This window comes from Equus przewalskii, chromosome 30 (assembly GCF_037783145.1).
Source record: "Equus przewalskii isolate Varuska chromosome 30, EquPr2, whole genome shotgun sequence".
In the NCBI taxonomy this organism is placed as follows: Eukaryota; Metazoa; Chordata; class Mammalia; order Perissodactyla; family Equidae; genus Equus; species Equus przewalskii.
In genome coordinates, this window is record NC_091860.1 from 8,059,274 (window position 1) to 8,077,834 (window position 18,561).

Below are 18,561 nucleotides of genomic sequence, written 5' to 3' on the forward strand. Positions count from 1 at the left end.
TTGGTTTGAGGAATAAATCACAAGTGAGTACTCTAGATTTCATACCTTTTGTCATGTCCTCTGTTCTGGGTGTTTCATTGCTTGCTCTGGGTTGGGAGTTTTTCTTGTTTTCTTACTCTGTGTCTGTGCGTATGCGTATAATTGTATATGTGTGTATGCTTTTGTGTATGCATATATGTGTTGTGTGGTATAGCATCTATAGGTATATGTGGATCAGGGTAGTAAAGGATCATGATGAGTAAGGAAAACGGAAAGGAAGCATGCTCTTTAAATTTAAATATAGTACAGAAATAACATACATCCCTAGAGAGATTATCTACAAAAAGGAGAGTTGATACATACTAAATCTTTCTTTGTGTTTCTTTAAAATGCCTTACTAGTTTAAGAAGCTACTTTTGATATTTAGCATATTTAGATCTGGCTTTAATTTCAATATTTTTTCTCTTTTATAACATTAGCCAATTGAAAACTTATTAATAAGCCCTTTAATTTATTTTTCCCTTCTTGCTGCACTCTGTGCCCTGGGAACACAGGGATGTATAGTGCGTTTCTGCTTTCCAGGTACTTTCAATTAGTTGGAGACATAAGTCAAGAACTGACCTACAGCTAACATGTGCTAGGTCCTGAGCCAAAATGCTTTACAGGAAGCGTTTAATCCTTAACAACCCTGCCAGATAGATGCTATTATTATCTGCATCTTAAAGATGAGAAAATGAGCCTTAAAGTTGGCAAGTCTCACAGCTGGTAACTAAGTCAGAGGCAGAACCCAGATGCTCCCGCAGACCTGTCTGCTTCTGGTCTTTGCTTTTTAACACTCAGGGATGCTGCTGTGCTGCTAGGACTGGTGTGGACACCTGCTGCCTTCTCCCCCCTGGTTTTGTAAACGAGCATATTGGGTCAAGGCACTTCAGCCTCAAAACCTGCGGGAATTCCACTTTCTTGGTAGTCGCCACCTGGAAAACTGATGTGAATGAGGTCAGGACCGTGTCACGGTGCGTGGGCGCATGCAGTGAGTGACGTCGGTGCTGGCCCGGAGCAGGGACAGAGCAGGCTGGGCTGGCTGCCAGAGTTCCTTCCAGCTCTGCGCCTTCGTGGACGCGGTGTTTTGTCCTTTTGTCTGCCCCTTAGAATGTTCTCTTGCGAAAATACCAAATGTGCCCTGCTTTCTCTGTTGAAATTTACATTGAGAAAATGAAACAGGAACAATAGGAGGGTTTTTGTTGTTGCCTTTTCAAATGACTTCAATTTAAAAAACTGTTATTGAGCACCTATTCTGTACAACTGACGTCACCAAACCATCCCGTGGATCACGCTTCTCACTTCTGATGGCCATAGACCCCGACATTTCAAATCTGATTACCTTCTCTCTCTTCCCCGCTATCTCTCTATGTTTATGATGAAAGTAAAAACTTCAGTTAAGTGTAAAGACTCAATTAGGTAAAAACTTTCATGGAAATTCAGGACTGAAGTTTTCAGGTTTTCCCTTTTGGACCTTATTTGCTTTGGATGAGGCATTTATGTCCTAGTGAGATCCATTCCTGCGCCAAAAGTTTGTAGTGACTTTAGGAAAACCCTCCTGCCATACAAGGAATAATCGTGAAGGAATTTCTAGTTCTACCTGTTTCTCCTATAATTGCCGTCTTTGAGACAAGAACCCCGGGAACCTGAAATTATGAAATACCAGTGTAGAAAAGTTAGGATAACTAATGTGTAATTTTTGTGCTAAACCAGAAGCCATCTTATATGGATTCCAGTCTGGGCTGACAGTCACAGATGACAGAGTTGGGGTGGGGACAGCATAAGTGATTTCTGCGAGTCAGGAAGAGATGATTGTCTGAGGACCACTGTGCTGCCGCGTGGGAAGGAGTTGTAAGGCTCCCAGTTCCTCCTGGCTGGTGTTGCGAGGATTCTCAGATATACAGGATCCTTTTTCCAGGTTCTCATGCATCTTTCCCAACATCCTAAAAAACAAGAGAAACAAAAAATAATAACTTGTCTTCTGATCCTTTACATTGAAGTCTAAATTCCGTCCGCATGTGTGATTTTAGAATTCACACATCTTTTCTTCATCCTGGGACCAGCATGGCACATTTCCCCTTTTGCTTCCCTGGAATGTCATCTTTCTTTGTAAAATTCTGATGTGTTTCCTCACTTGTCCTGTTCACTTTTTCCTCTTTACCTTTTGCCTTTGATAAGAGAGTTTTAGAGTGATGATCTTCCCTACTTTAAATCCTTCATAAATCTTTCCCCTCAAATAATCTGAGTATCTCCTCAAAATCAGAATGACTCTTGGTTGGGCCACAGGAGGGAATATATTATCAGATGAACTTTTATCACTCCATTCTTAATATCTTAATTGATTTTTATTAAACTGTGAATCTAGAAAGTGAGTGATATAACTCCATAGTCATTGATAATTGTTTTTTAATATTGCCTTTATTTTGAATTCTATTAATTTCTTAAGTCCAGTGGTAATAATTATTCTTCATTATGTTCCCTAAAACTTATACAGATCAGTTATTACATTCTTGCATTTTATTATAAAATGCCTCTATTTAAATTTTCTACTTATCAAATTTGATCTATATTCTTTTTAAAGAATATATACATTAAAATGTACTCACATTTTGTTTTGTACCATGGAGCTGATATAGAATATATATAATGTTTTAATAAGCAAACTGTTTTCTCTCCCTTAAAGTCTGGATTTTGAGAGACTGTAAAGGTTGGTTACGTCGAGAATTGAGCGTACACCTTATTGAATTCTCAAATGGTGTGTGTGGTAAACATCACTATTCTGGAAAGGAAATAAAACCAGAATGATGCAACAACATGAAAAGCAAGCAGAATGAAATGGGAGTTGACTGAGAAAAGGAACTTTTGCTTAAGCTTTTTAAGCTCACGTATTAAATGATAATAATGAGCTCAATAGGGCTCTTTAAGCAGACAACTTATTTAAGTATTTAAAAAATTATTTTAGTAAAAGATCCTATGACCTATTGATAAGAGTATTGAAACTATGAAACTTATTTCCAAATTTCAGTAGGCTTCAAATTATAAAACTGTAGAATTTCCATAGGAGAAAAAAACCTGAGGCTGGGCGTTTACTCCACCTCCTGGAGTCTCATAACAGTTAAGTAACTTGCTCTTAGTGACAGGCCGGTTCTATCAGCCTGATCCATGTATTGGCATGTTTGACGTTGTGCTTTCTTTTTATTTAACAATAGATGCTGTCTGTGCCACAGGTATGTCGTTAGGCTATGCTTAGAATATAATATGAAATATCCTAGTATTTATAAATGAGAGAATTCATCATCTATATTTAAAGTGTTTTCACAGTGCTTTTAACTTTTTCTTATCAAACGTGTTCATCAGTCAGTCCATATCTTTATGATTTCTGACTTTCTTATTTTGTTTTATAACATAGTTATTTTACTCATTGATTTCTGGAAAGAATTCTTTATGATTTAGAACCAAATAAAATTTACATTATTATAACTATATAATTAAATGTTAGATGATTCTCTTATAAATTGTTGTTGTAATGAGATTGTGTAATATCTGGGTTTTTTTTTTTCCTCTTACTAACTGCACTGGTAATGATATTATGGTAAATAAAATCCGACCCAACTTTGAGGGTGTTTTTATTTTTGTTTTTTGGGGGTTTCTTTTTTCAGTTGTTGCTAAAAATATGTGTTTTTTTTTGTACTTGCAGCTGGTTTTAGAAGAAGTTTCCGTCTTAGTAGAAAAGATAAGAAAACAAATAAATCCATGTATGAATGCAAGAAGAGTGATCAGTATGACACAGCTGATGTACCCACATATGAGGAAGTCACCCCCTATCGGCGACAAACTCATGAGAAATACAGACTTGTTGTGTTGGTTGGTAAGTGTTTGCTTTTGTGTGTAATTCGGATGAAATAAGTAAGATAGTAAGAATTTAACATCGGAGAGCATCACGCTTGAAGTGATCAAGCTAAAAGGTCTCATCTTGAACATCTTTGGTTGGGTCTCTAAGTGAAATCGTTAGTCTTTTGCACTTCATGTGACTTTCCGGAGACTGTTAAGGTGTCTGTGAAGAATGGTACTGACATTTAGTGGGACCTCTGTAAGAGAGGGAATAGCAGACATCATCGCAGTATGTTAAGCATATCAGGGTAACTAAATAATAGAAACGAATATGTTTCTTTCAATTCATTTTGAGGCAGTAGCTATGGTATCACTTTCTGTGGCATTTAGACCTTTAGTGAAATAAACCATTTTAGCAGAGTTCTAGGATATTTAAAGCCGGAGGCTCAGTTAACAAAACTGCTTGAGGTATGTAGTTAGTAAGTATGTGGTATGTGAGGATTTCTGTAAACGTTGGCTGGTTTGACGCACATTAACGATCTAGCATCTATCTTGTCTGACCTTCATGGACATGAACAATCACAGCTTCCCTGTTACTCCACCTCATCCTAGTTTGTGTTTCTTTAAAACTTTGGTGACAGCAGCATCTCCTCTATCCCTGTTGCATCCCTTGCTCTTCAGCCAAGGTCTGCTCCTCACCTGAGGAGAGAGACGCCTGTTCCCCTTAAATCTAGATGGCTCTGTCTACAGCCGGGGACTTATTATTACTCCTATGTAATATGTAACTTTTGGTTTTCCCTAGGGGATCTAATTGAAAGAGGAAAGTGAATAAAGTTTCCCTTTTTTTCTTTCTTATAGGTGCTGACAATAAAAACCCGTTCCTCAGGGGTGAGAGAGGGAAGATAGATGAGGATAAACTCTGAGTCTGAATAGTTATCCAGGGAAGAATAAAAGTAAATCCTAGTCAAGAGCAACTAAAGATAGTTGATGGTTATGGAAAGGAAATAGCCACTCCCTAGAATCTTCCAGAGGAAAAGGGGAATGTGGGAATGCTGGCCTCATGCATGTTTGAAGTAATCATGGAGTTCTGTTAAAATAGTACGAAATGCAGGTATCACCCCTCCCTACAATTCCTTAAGGAAATTCTTAGTATCTTTTTTGGAAATGCTTTGAAATTTTTTGCATTAGATGATCCTGTTATTTGTGAATAGAGACAATTTTATTCATTCTTTGTAGGAATTTTATTTTTTATTCTTGCCTTATTGTATTCTCTCCTTACTTTAGGCTCCCTAGTACAGTGGTGAATGGGCGTGATGAGAACAGACATCTGTGCTTTGTTCTTGATCTTAGGGAGAAAGTATTCAGTCTTTCACCAGGAAGTATGATATTAGCTATAGTTTTTTTATAGATGCCTTTTACCAAGTTAGGAAGATTCCCTTCTATTATTGGTTTGCTGAGAATATTTATCACAAATTGACATTGAATTTTGTCAAATGGTTTTTTCTGCATATATTGAGATAATTATATGGTTTTTCTTATTTGATCTGTTGAAGTGGTGAATTGCACTCATTGGTTTTTGAGTGTTGAATGAGCCTTGCATTCCCAGCCTGAACTCCACTAAGTCCTGATGGATTAGCCTTTGTATAGTACTACATTCAATTTGCTGGCCTGTAATTTTCTTAGAATATGTTTTCTGCTTTTTGTATCAAGATAATGCTATATTCATAAAATGTGTTGGGAAGTGTTTCCTCCTCTTCACTTTTCTGGGAGAGAGTTTTTGTAGAATTAGTATTATTTTCTTTTTAAACGTTTGGTAGAATTCCCCAGTGCAACCACACCTGGTCTTGGAGCCATCTTTTTTGGGAGGTTTTAACTACAAATTTAATTTCTTTTAAAAGATGAATATATATAGAGAGAGAGAGGGGGAGGGAAGGGGAACAGGGAGGCGTGCAAGAGAGTGCACCTCTGTAACCTTTATACACACTCACACAGACACACAACTATTCACGTTATCTTCTTGAGTGAGCTCTGGCAGTTTGTGTCTGTGAAGGAATGTGTGCATTTCCCCTAAATTGCCAACTATGTAAGCATAAAGTTTTTGATAATATTCCCTTATTATCCTTGAACTCTCTGTAAGGTCTGTAGTAATGTCCCCACTTTCATTCATGATATTGGTAATTTGTGTCTTCACTCTTAACATCAGTTATCTATTGCTGTACAACAAGTTATTACAAACTCAGTGACTTTAAAACAGCACATATTTATCATCTGAAAGTTTCTGCAGGTCAGAATTTGGGGAGTTTGGACACGGCTTAGCTGGGTACTCTGCTTCAGTGTCTCTCAGAAGGCTGCAGTCGTGTCTTGGCCCAGGGTAGGGCTCTCATTTGAGTGCTGTACTGATAAAGGATCTACTTCCGAAACCATGTGGTTGTGGGCAGAATTCGTAGGCCACCCTCAATTCCTCGCCATATGGGCATCTGCAACGTGGTGGCTTGCTTCATCAAGATGTGTACACTGAGAAGGAAATAGAGAGATTCTGCTAGTAAGACGAAAGTCACAATCTTATGTAACCTAATCAACGAAGGTGACATCCCATCACCTTTCTGTGACAGAAAACATCCCATATTCTGTTGGTTAGAAGCAAATCACAGATTTTGCTCACATTCAAGGTGAAGGAATTGCACAAAGGTGTGAAAAACAGGAGAAGAGGATCATTGCTGGCCTTCTTCGAGTCTACCTACCTTAGCTCTTTTTCCAATTTATTGATCTGTCATAACACCAGCTTTATGTTTTTAAAATTTTTTCCTATTTTTTTCTTTTCTCAATTTCATTGATTTCTGCTCTTTATTATTTCCTTCCTCTGCCTACTTTAGATTTATTTAATTTTCTGTTTTTCTAGTAGATTATTGACTCAAAACCCTTTTTTAAAAATTTAAGTATTAATGGTCGTGAATTTAAATTTCCCTCTGAACACTGCATCCTACAAATTTTGATCTATTGTGTTTTTATAACATACCATTCAGATCAGAATATTTTCTAATTTTCTTTGTGACTTCTTTGATCCTTAAGTTGTTTAGAAGTGTGTTATTTAATTTCCAAATATTTGGGGATTATTCAGATCTCTTTCTGTTATTGATTTCTTCTTTAATTTCATTATGTTCAGAGAATATGCTTTGTATGATTTCAGTTCTTTTAAATTTGTCCAAAAACAGTGAATTTTTTTGCCCAGAATGTGGTCTACATCATTGAATGTTCTGTGTGTACCTAAAAAGAGTGTGTATTCTGTTGTTGTTGGATACAGTGTTTTATATGTATTATTTAAGTCAAGTTGGTGATAATGTTATTCGGGTCTTCTATATTCTTACTAGTTTTTAATCTACTCGTTCTGTTAAATGTTGGCAGAGGAGTGTTAAATTCTCTACAACGGTGGGTTTATTTCTCTTGTCACATCAGTCAGCTTTTGCTTAATATATTTAGAAGCCCTGTTAGGTGGATACACAATTAGGAGTATTATGTTTTCTTAATGAATTGACTGTCATATTATGTAATGTCCTTTTTTTATCCCTGGATTTTTCTGAAATCTATTTTGTGTGTTATATAACATAGCCATTTAAGCTTTCTTTCTTTTTTGAGGAAGATTAGCCCTGAGCTAACATCTGCTGTCAATCCTCCTCTTTTTGCTGACGAAGACTGGCCCTGAGCTAACATCCATGCCCATCTTCCTCTACTTTATTTGTGGGACACCTGCCACAGCACAGCTTGCCAAGCGTGCCAAGTCCTCACCTGGGATCTGAAATGGCGATCCCCAGGCCGCCGAAGCAGAACTTAACCACTGAGGCACCGAGCTGGCCCCTCAAGCTTTCTTTTGTTTATTGTTTGCATGGTATAATCTTTTTCTGTTCGCCTTGTGAATCTTAGTTAAGGTGGCTGCTTGATTGTTGTGAATAATTTCAACATTAGGGTCATCTTGGGGTTGCATCTGTTGATTATATTTTTCCTTGAGAATTGGTCACCTTTACCTTGCTCTTTGTATGTAAATAACTTTTGTTCTGTATCCTGAACGTTTTAAACATCATTTTGTATAGCCTTTGGGTCTTATTATATTCCTCTGGAAAATGGTAATTTTTTTTAAGTAGGCTATCAGTCTGATTAGGCTCAGTCTACATGCCTCAGTTCAGTTTTCAAGTCATTGCTGTGCTACATTGTGTCTGTTCCATGCACGTGACACTTCAGTTAGTCAGAGACTTTTCAGTGGTGTCAGTTTTAGTTCATTTCTCAAAGCCTTTGTTATGCTGCTTTGGGCTCATCTCGCTCAGGCACAGCTTAGAGGTGAGCCCACAACTTTTGTGGGGTCTTACCTCTTGGGTCCCCTGCTTTGCTGTGCAGCTCTGAGATGAAGACTCATCCTCTGGGCAAACCCCAAGCAGAGAGAGGAAGAGTAAAACAGGAAACCTCCTCTCTTTGGGGGTCACCTCTCCAGACCCGACTTCCCTCTCCCCTCTGCCTGCCTGTGTTTGCTTTTCAGAGTCCTCAGGTTGTTGCTTTTCCTGTGCTGTCCAGAGGCGTTGGTTGTAATCAGTGGGGAGACAGCAGTGTTGGGCTCCACTGGAGTGGAGCTAGAACTCCCCAAAGCTTTAAACTCCTCTCACAGACACAGCTTGCCCTTCTCACTTGCATAGCTTAATCAGCCTCCTCAAAATTGGGTAAGATAATGTCTCCTACTCATAGTTTCAGAGGGTCATCAGGACAGAAGAATACCACAAGCATCGTCTCAACTACTCTTTAAAGTAGAACAATGCTCCCAGAAATATGTATTACAGCATCCCATTGTCAGCCAAAAATCAGAGAGTGTCTGAGGTATTTTGGCTTCTGCTTTACCTGAGTGCTAGTTGTCTAGGTCCACAATCATTCAACCAAAACTCATCTGGCTGAAATCTTCAATGAAGAGGTTAATTTAATTGTGGGCACTTAACTTGCCCTAAATCCCTTTTGCCCATTGATCTTTGGGTTCCTGGCACCTGGATTCTGAAGTGAACATGGACCTTGTTACTTTTCTAACGGACAAACTGTGTGCTCATCACCTTATTTTTACCTTCCCAGCAGGATCATATATAGCTTTTTTAGCCCCAGGATGTCACTTACACTGCAGTGGCTGCTCTTTCTCTGTCTCTTGCGTGGAATTCCTTAAGTTTCTGAGGCCTGATTCTCGGGAGATTTCCCTTTATCTCCAAAAGGAGTGTAACCCTCAAGATATTCCTAAACTGGAGACGCTAAATGTTGATGCAAAGGTACAGTGAGTGAAGATTCAGGTTTCTTTTGCTACATGCTTCTCCGCCACTAGTGTTTCCTCAGTCTTTGGAGTTTTCCAGGCCTTGAGTAAATAAACTGCATGACTTCAGTGAGAACCAGACTATCCCTTTTTACTACTTAGATTTCTTTACTACTGAGATCTAACTATAATCTTTCATTACCCTCTGCTGATCCCAACTGAATTTTTAAATTTTAACTTGCTTCTCAAGTGAGTCCTGTCCTTTCTCCACTCTGGTAATAGCAGCAGCCAATATGTATTGAGTGCCAGGCACTGTGCGAAGGGCTGTGCAGGTGTCATTTCATTCAGTCCTCACCATGACTGTGAGGTCAATGCTTTTATTATCCCCATTTTACAGACGAAGAAACTGAAGCACAGAGATAGGTAAGTTACTTGCTGAAGATCCCATAGCTGCTGAGTCCTGGAGCTGATTCAGACCCGAACAGTTCAAGACCAGAACCTTCTTTCTTATCTCACTGTGGAATATTGTGTCCAATCTGTAAAATCAGGGTTGTGCTGACACTGTTTGCTGGATCTCAAATTTCCTACTTTTCTTTTTTTCCCTTTGATTTAGGGCCCATCCACTCATTTTCCTGACACATACCTCCACATTTTGTGAAGGGTTAGATCGGAGTGTACCAAGAGCATCCATTGTTCACATAAATCCTGCCCACCTTCAGGGCCTCAGCCCGGCTCTTTCCACTTTGGGTCTCCCTGGGTCAGGTCAGCAAGCTTGTTGGCTCTGCTCGGCCTTCCCTGTGCTATCCAGGCATGGCCCTCGTTGTACTGGCATTACTGTTTCACTTTCCTTCTCCTTAAAATTCGCCAACTCTTCCTAAGGTATCCTAGGCTGATTTTCCTGGTCTTTCCACATGTTCAGCAGCCCACCTAGGGTAATTCTCCCAGCCACCCACAAAAGGCTCTGGGCTTGATCTCACTATCTGCTCTGTGTTCAGATCTCAGGCTGCCTCTCAGTAGTTTTTTGGGGGCATGGACAGAAACAATCTCAGAGTATCCAGAGGGAGGAGCCCTTCTGCCTCCCCTTGGCCTCCAGCCCCTTCTCCAGGGCTTCTCAAACTTTAACACACATTTGAGTCACCTGGGGATCTTGTTAATATGCAGTTTCTGCTGGGTAGCCTGGGGTGAGGCCAGAGATTCTGCATTTCTAACAAATTCCCAGGTGATGCTGGTGCTGCTGGCCCAGCTTAATTAGGGAGTGCATTTTGCTTTTCACCTATTGCTACCAGTTATAACGCAGAGGTAGTGAGGTGCCCTGCACTGTGCACACTCGGGCAAAGCCTGGTTGCTCTGTTTGAATGGGCTCGGCTGCCATTACCTTCCTTTGTCGGCAGTTGTGAACTGGCTGCAATTTATTTGGATTTTCTACTTTTCTTATCACACTTCTGTTTTGTGCTTTGTCATGCATGTGTTATAATGGTGGTTTTAAAACTTTCAGTATTGTCTTAATCTGCTGTTCAGGATTTGCTCAGTGATATTTTAGGTTTGGTTTGTCTGTTTTGATCAACTGATTTATTATTATTTTTAGCTTTTATTCTGAAATTCCTATATGAAAAAACTCTATTTGAAGCTCTTTAGCCCCTAGCAGTTTATTTCCCTATTTTGGAGCAATTTCTGGTATGGTGTAATTTTTACTTACTGAATCCCACCCTTACCCTTGCTGTGGCCTTCTGAGGAGCAGGACATTCCATAGTGGAATCTGGTGACAGCCAGGGTCAGTACATGTAACTGTCCTTCCAAAGTGTTTCCTGTTAGTCACTTTCTTCTGTGTGGTCATTGCTCAGAAAACCTTTCTGCTTGTCTGTATGGCACATCTGAAGTATCAGAAGTTTGGAGTTCATTGCCTGGAGAAATCTCCATCTATTCCATCCCATGAGGCAGGCTAGTGTAGATGGTAAGAAACGGGCCTTTGGGAAAGGCAGGCTGCGTTCCCATCCTGTTCTGCTCTTCAGTAGCTGTGTGACACCTGCATACTACAGGGTTTCTCTGGACTTCAGTTTCTTCATCTGGAAAATGAGGATAAGAGCACTTGCTTTCTAGGTCTGTTTGAGGGTTAAATGAAATGATATTTGCAAAGACTTAGACCAATTCCTGGCACTTATTAAGTTTTTAATAAAAAGCAGCTCATATATTAACTAAAAATGTTAACAATATAACATGAAATGTTCAGATATGAGTAGGCTTCTGCTGATTTTGAACCTCAGTGTTCACAGCACTTAGAAGTTAATTAGATTATTTAGCAGTTTATCATCTAAAAGAGGTAATCAAGCAGTAGGCTCGAATTTTGGAAATTCTGGATTGTTCCTGATTTGAAATCATATACTTAGGAAACTGTACCTTGGCTCTTACGACATGTGTAGGAAGATGGAAAGAGTATAAGCATCATCCTCCTCCTCAGGCCCCATTTGTTTTCAAAGCCAGTGGGAATAATGGTATTTTCCTGGAAACTTAGTAGAATATTGTTAAGGAGGTACACAGTCTGTTATTTGCTCTGTTATTTGCACCATAATATTGCGTAATTTTTATTCTTGGACTTAAAGTTCAAGAAATTAAAATAGACCAAGTCATTAACATGACAAAAATACGACAATGGAGCACATTGAGCCTTGATCACAAGTATTTTTCTCTTCATTTTGTAAAGGTACTATTCTGAAGCCACATTTTAGCCACTGAAACATCTTAGTGACAGTTTCTGGTATATTCCCTTCTGCATTTAAAAGTGTCTTCTGGGACCGGCCCCATGGCCGGGTGGTTAAGTTCGCGCGCTCCGCTTCAGTGGCCCAGTGTTTCGCAGGTTCGGATCCTGCGCGTGGCCATGGCACCTCTCATCAGGCCATGCTGAGGCAGCGTCCCACATGCCACAACTAGAAGGACCCACAACTAAAATATACAACCATGTACTGGGGAGATTTGGGGAGAAAAGAAGGGAAAAAAAAGTGTCTTCCAAAAAGTATGTAAAAACTAAATGTCAGGCTTTTAGTACTTTTTTCTACGTAAGTTTTATCTTTAGTGAAACCTGACTTTTTGAAAAGTAAAGTAATAAAGCAAATAATTTGTGTGTGTTTGCAGAGGAGGGAGCAAAGAGAAAGCTTTGGTGTTAAAAAGCTACTAAAACACTTTTCAGAGCTTAAGCTAATAGAAGAGTAAAAATTCATCTTGTGGATACTGAGACAATTTGTGACTTGTTCTGTCCGGTTATGAGGCATAAGAGGAAACTAATAATAAATCTTTCTATATATTTCACGTTTCTAGCTTGAGCATTAAGTACTATTCTGCCCTCCTTGTGCTGAATCTCACATGACTGCTTTGCAGAGGTAGTTCCAATAAATAGACATTTATAAGACTGCCATCATTTTTCCATAAAACTATGGCAGAACAGAAAGTCTCCCACATAAAGCAGAGACAAAAGTAAGTAGTCAAAACTAAAACGTAAATGTGAATATGTTTCTTAGCATTCCTGTAGCTTTTGATGAACTTTGATTGAAGGCTTGGAGAAATGGGTCTGCTCTGGAGGGTTTCATATAGACAACTGCAAACCCAAAAGTCATAGTTGAATCTCTGAGCGTGTGATGGATTTAAAATTATAATCTTTGTATATACGAGGTAAACGTGATCTTTATTAGAATCACAGTTGGTGTTTTATGCTGTTGGTCTACCTTAAATGTTTATATTCTGGCTGAATTTCTGGGCGTAAAACAAAATCATGTTCACCCAGCTGATCTTTGTGGAGAACCGACTGTGCCGTGCCCTGTTGTAAGTGCATGGGTTCATTAGTGAACAACACAAACATTTTTGCCCTTGTGGTGTTTGCATTCTAATGGGAGGAGATAGACAAAAAACGTATTCAGAATAAATTCATGATAAATAATAAAGCCAATTCTATAACTGTTAGATGGTGATAAATGTGGTAGAAGAAAGTGAAAGCAGGGCAGATTCGGGGGAATGAGGAGTCCGCGATTTTGAATCTGGACATCATGGTCGCTTCCTTGGAAAGGTCGCGTTTTTGCACAGATTCTGAAGTAGGTTATCCACGCCCACTTCTACTTAGCTAAGGAAGACAGGGATGGTTTTATTTTGCCCTTTTAATTTTGTTGTACTCTTGTTTTAGCCCTGAGATAGAGATGAGACAGGTACTTACGTCAGTCTGTATAAGTCCAGTGTAAATAGTGGCTTTAGAAAAAATGATGCTCTTTCAACAAGTTTCTCACTTTCTTGTTCTTTTCTTGTTCTTTTTTTTTTGATATTAGCATACAAATGGATACTTCATTAATAGCATTTTTCTTCTGTTATGAAAGCAACAGAGGCAAGAAAATCTGAACCTCTATCAGGGCTTGTTATGAACTTCTAAGCTGCTATATTTTCTCTGTAGTTTGATTCCATGGGAACTTTAAATTTAGTTTTCTAAATAGATTTGTAACTCTCCAAGACAAAAATCCAGCCACCCACTCATGTGATCATTATAAGATTATGAGTCAAGTATAATAGGTTGGTTGTGTTTAGGTCTAGAGCAACAAAAATAGAAGGGCTACAATATGATAAGTGGACTTTTTATAACATGTGTCTGATCCAAGGGATACCTAGAGATTTCACTTGATTTGTCTTGCAATAAATCAAATGAGTGTGTTTTTTCAGGTAACAGAAGCAGTTTGGATATTCATGGCAGACCCCATAATTCTGATATTTTTCTCTGGATAGTAAGAGTAACAAGTCTGGCCAATACCATAAAAAAAATGTAGGGTAAAATGTGGAAGAATTTGCATGTTAAACAGTGCAGGTACACTGGAGATAAATACATAGTGAAAACTGCATCCGTGTTAGTAGCTTTCCACATAATATGCCATTTTTATGTTTGTACCAAGATGTACAAAAATCACTAGCAAAAGTGAATAGTACTTGGTCAGAGCAAGAGATTCTCTCCAATATATAATTTAATATTGGATGTAAATCTAAATAAGAATGGATTTTATCATTAATACATTATGACTGTTACATAAATATATAGCACGTTAAAACTAATTTGGCTGATCTCCACCTACCTGTATGTCTCTTGGAAGTTTCTTTCATAACAGATTATTAACATTGTAATCTTTAGTATAATTGTCCTTTCATGTCTAAGGTACCACCCATCTATATTTACATTATTAAGTTCAATTTGATGCTCATCAGCCATAAGAAAAACTACAACTAAATTCTATGCCAGACATTTACAAATCAAAATTAGTTTATGCTCATTCTTTGTAGACCACATGTGTATCATTTAAAATATATATATATTTCATTGATTTCAATAAAATTATTTTCACAATAGTAATGCCTTATCATTCTAATAAAAATTCGTTCACTCAGGATCTTCATTAACACACAACCAAGTAGATGGTTGAAGCTTCAGTTTACAATGCTGTAGCGCATGGCCATAAACCTTTCTTTTGGTATAAGAATGTCATATTGATAGTTTAAAGCATTCTTCCAAAGTGCTGTTGTAGGCTCTGGTTTTATTGCCTCAATACTTTCTCCACTCATTTAGCCTCTTTTGATTTTTAATTGTATATGTCTGTTTCAGATTCAGAAAGTAGCAATTTTGGGGGGCCATGTTTACGGAATGAAAACTTTTTATGCATCAACTATGAATTAATTTTGAAAGATGTATTTCTTGTTTTCCATATATAAATACTTTTTACAAATCATACACCATTATACATATTCATGCAATAAAAACAAGAAAATATGAAAATAGAGCAATGAAGACACTCAACATAATTACATGGATAATGAATCAATAATGTCAACAGACTTAGGGGTCACTTGGGGAAAAGATGTCTTATATGTCTAAATTCTCCTGTATAAATAAAGGCTGAGAATTTGCATATAGATTTTTTTTAAATCTTTCTTTTTAAGATAAAAATAAAAGCATTTTGGCGTTTAGTTAACATGAATATTTTCTTAAATGTAAAGTTTTAAATAGAAACTTTACTAGCATCATTTTATTGACACCGTAAATGGGCCATATTTCTTTAGCTGAAATGAATGAACCTTTATATAAAATTACATACAACACATTTGCCTACTTCCAGGAAGCAATTACTAATTAAATGCACAAAAGTAGCTAAAAATAATATGCCTTTCTAATTATCTTATCCAATTGACATTTTTTTTATGAGAACTTCAACTAATGGGGATTGATACACATGGTTTTATTCTTTGCAGAATTTGCATGCAAAGTCACTTTGAAAATTCTTATGAAATTAAGAAATACAGATAAATACCTATTTACATGTCTGATTTGAATAGAAACACTTTTGTTTTCAAAGTTAGTAAGCATAACTTTAGTTCACTGCCTGAATTCCAAATTAATGAACTCTAAAATGATATTTTAGTGTGCTTTTTTGGCTTTTATTTACATTTCATCATTGTGTTTGATTTCCTTAGTCTTGAATCAACAATCCTAAGAGAGATGCTCAGCGTCTGTTGCCCAGACCTCCTGTGTGCGTCATCTTCCTTAAGTCGAGTTTAGACTTCTCAGAGGTTCTACACAGAGTGAATTTGGAGATCGCCAGATTTGACCTCTGCCACTTTTTGTAGCTGGACTGCGTATGCCACAAGCATAGATAGTCATCACTGTCTAAAGTGTGGGGCAGCTTGGAATGGGGTGAAAGTTTCTGTGAAGTTACCGATCACAGCCATAAACGGACAGCGGAGCAACTGACTACCTGAGTTCGTGTTTTATCTGCATTCTTTTGATAAGATGATAGGTAGAATGGAAAGAATGCAGACCTTTATTAGGACAGACGGGCTTTTGAATACCAATTAAGCTGCACTCCAGATCTGTGACCTCTGGGAGATTACTTAGCCTTTCCTCATCTCAGTTTTCTCATCTGTAAAGTGAAGATAATAATGCCTTTCTTGCAGGGATGTTCTGAGGATTAGTAATGGTGGGTGTAACCCACGTAACACATGCCTGCCACATAGAGAGACCTCACTGTGTCATCATCATCATTATTTTTCCAAAGACCTATTGTCTGTGATTTAAATGTGTGCTATGTAGGTTATAATCTCTGCTTCTCTCTAGCATTAACAAGCACAACTGAAAAACTGAAAACAAACTTTGGAGTAACCTATTTACATACATATGTACTAAAGTATTTCCTCAATTGTGGTAAAAATGTATATATTGAAGGAGAAATGAATGCATCCCATTGCAGAGGCACACAAGTGAACCTAAGTCTGTTTGCACCCCTAAACTGACTGCAGTGTAAATAGATTTTGTATTCTAGATACAAACCAGCCAACTGAAAATGTTGTGAACTTATTCCTAACCAGAGAAGAAAGATACAGGAGTGTGGCTCTAAGTTGTGGTCTTAAGGTCAAGATGTAAAGAGGAGAAACTAGAACTTCACCACTGTGGATGGCAGAAGGACCCAAGGCTCTGTTAGGGAAAATGCTGTTTGTAAGGCCCACGGACAATTGTGTAGGGACGATGATTGAAATGGTCCTCCTATTTTAACCTGTTTGTGAGGACACTCCTACCTTTGAAGATGATGACCTTAAATAACCTCATCTAGAGGAAAAATTTCCAAATAAAATCATTTACCACTGAACATGCTTGGCACTCTCCATGAGTGTGCAGTGAAGCAAGCTCACCAGTCAGAGTTTAATTATATAAGGGCTGTATTGAATATAGTCAAGTTTAAGGGTATCACATTAGAGACAGCGTACTTTTCCCCACTAATTCAAACATACCTAGTTTTTTCCTCCTGAGTTAAAATAAATCGTTGTGTTTTTTCTGGCGTAGGTAGTAGAAGAAAGGGAAAAAAAAAAGATGCAGAGTCTCACTCAGCAAAGGATCGCACACTCTGGGAAGCACTCCAGAGCTGGCACCTGCCAATTCACCTCACCCCTCTCCGTCCAGGTGGCTGGGGGGGTCATGGCAGGCCAAGACACATTATTTAAGTTTTAGTGTTTTGTTTTGTTTGCTTCCATTTTTTTCCTCAAGCATATATAGTTGAGTGTGTGTCATCTGTACATAGAATACTGCTCCGTTGTAATACCACTGGTTTTTCTTGTTTGTTTTCTGTTTATTTTAAAGAGTGAGTTTTAGAACTTACTCTAAATATTTTTTGTACTTCAGAGTAGGTAAAATACATCAGCCCCTACGTGGTACCTGGCATTTCATAGACAGTCAATGCTTCTCACTTTCCTCCTCTCCCTCAGAGCCCTCGTCTTTTCTTGCAGTCTCCAGTTTTCCTGTGATGTGACTACATTCACACGGGCTCCCCAGCCCTGGCCTCTCTGTTACGTTGCAGTCCTCAGCTGAGTTTAGGTAGATAGATTCCCTTCCCTTAAACTCACTCTTCAGAGCTGAATTCATCACCTTCCCTTCTGCTTCTCTTTATCTGAAGAGCCAAGAGAGACAAGTTCAAATGTGTGCTCCACCAGCTTCTCTTAGTGACCTTGAGCGGTACCTAACCATGGCATCCAGGCATTCTAGGAGCAGATGCTTTTTCCTTTAACCTCCACTCCTTTGGTTCATTCAACAAATACTTTTACCTCCATAACAGCATAATTATTGAATATGATTTAAATAAATGAAACAAACTAATGAATGCCTACAGTTTGCCAGCTAGGGAAACAGTTGATGAAGAAGTGCATGACGTCCCTGTTTTCACAGAGTTCACAGTCTCTTGGAGGATAAAGACAAGTAAACAATAACAATAGAGTGCACAAGTACAGGGAAGACGTGAACTCGGTGCCCAGCCCAAATCTAAAGTGTCAGGGAAGATCCCCTAAGCTGTATCTAAGCAGAGTCCTAAACAACAAGCAAGCATTAGCACGTGAAGAGAGGATAGGAGTGTCCTTGCCAAAGCAAAAAGCATGTGACAGGGACCCAACAACACAGAAGAGAACCTGCCACATTTCAGGAAGTAGGAGAACTCTCAAGTAGCTGGAATGTGCAGTGCAAAGGAAGGAATGGCACAAATTAAGATTAGAGATATAAGTGTAGCTCACAACATGGATCTGTATAAACCTATCATAGAGTTTACATTTGATTGTGTGCACAGCAGAGGAAGAATGAGAGGCGCTGGTGAGAAATGACAGAAGCCTAAACCAGGATGGCGGAGACAGGAGCGAGCAGTAGCTGGAGGAGAGAGTAGAGTTAAGTGAAGCTTTCTTTGAGTTTTTGTTGTTGTTGTTCTTGTTTTAAGGTAGGAGAGAGTTTATTAATTTTAAGCGCTGATGGGAAGGAGCCAGAAGCAAGAGAGACCTTGGGAGATATACCTCTAAAGAAGGTATGTACAGGGGCCGGCCTGGTAACGCAGCGTTCAGTGCATGCGTTCCGCTTCGGTGGCCTGGGGTTCAAGGGTTCAGATCCCGGGTGTGGACATGGCACC

The 18,561-nt window shown here is 38.6% G+C and overlaps 1 protein-coding gene across 5 annotated transcripts in view; it reads left to right on the plus strand.

The window, feature by feature from the left end:
* Nucleotides 1-18,561, plus strand: part of MPP7 (MAGUK p55 scaffold protein 7) — a 242,341-nt gene that overhangs the window by 201,599 nt on the left and 22,181 nt on the right. For all 5 annotated transcript variants that reach the window (XM_070600843.1, XM_070600839.1, XM_070600842.1 and 2 more), the window contains one exon: nt 3,716-3,886. In XM_070600843.1, coding sequence (XP_070456944.1) covers nt 3,716-3,886 — 171 coding nt within the window. The remainder of the gene's footprint in view (nt 1-3,715; nt 3,887-18,561) is intronic.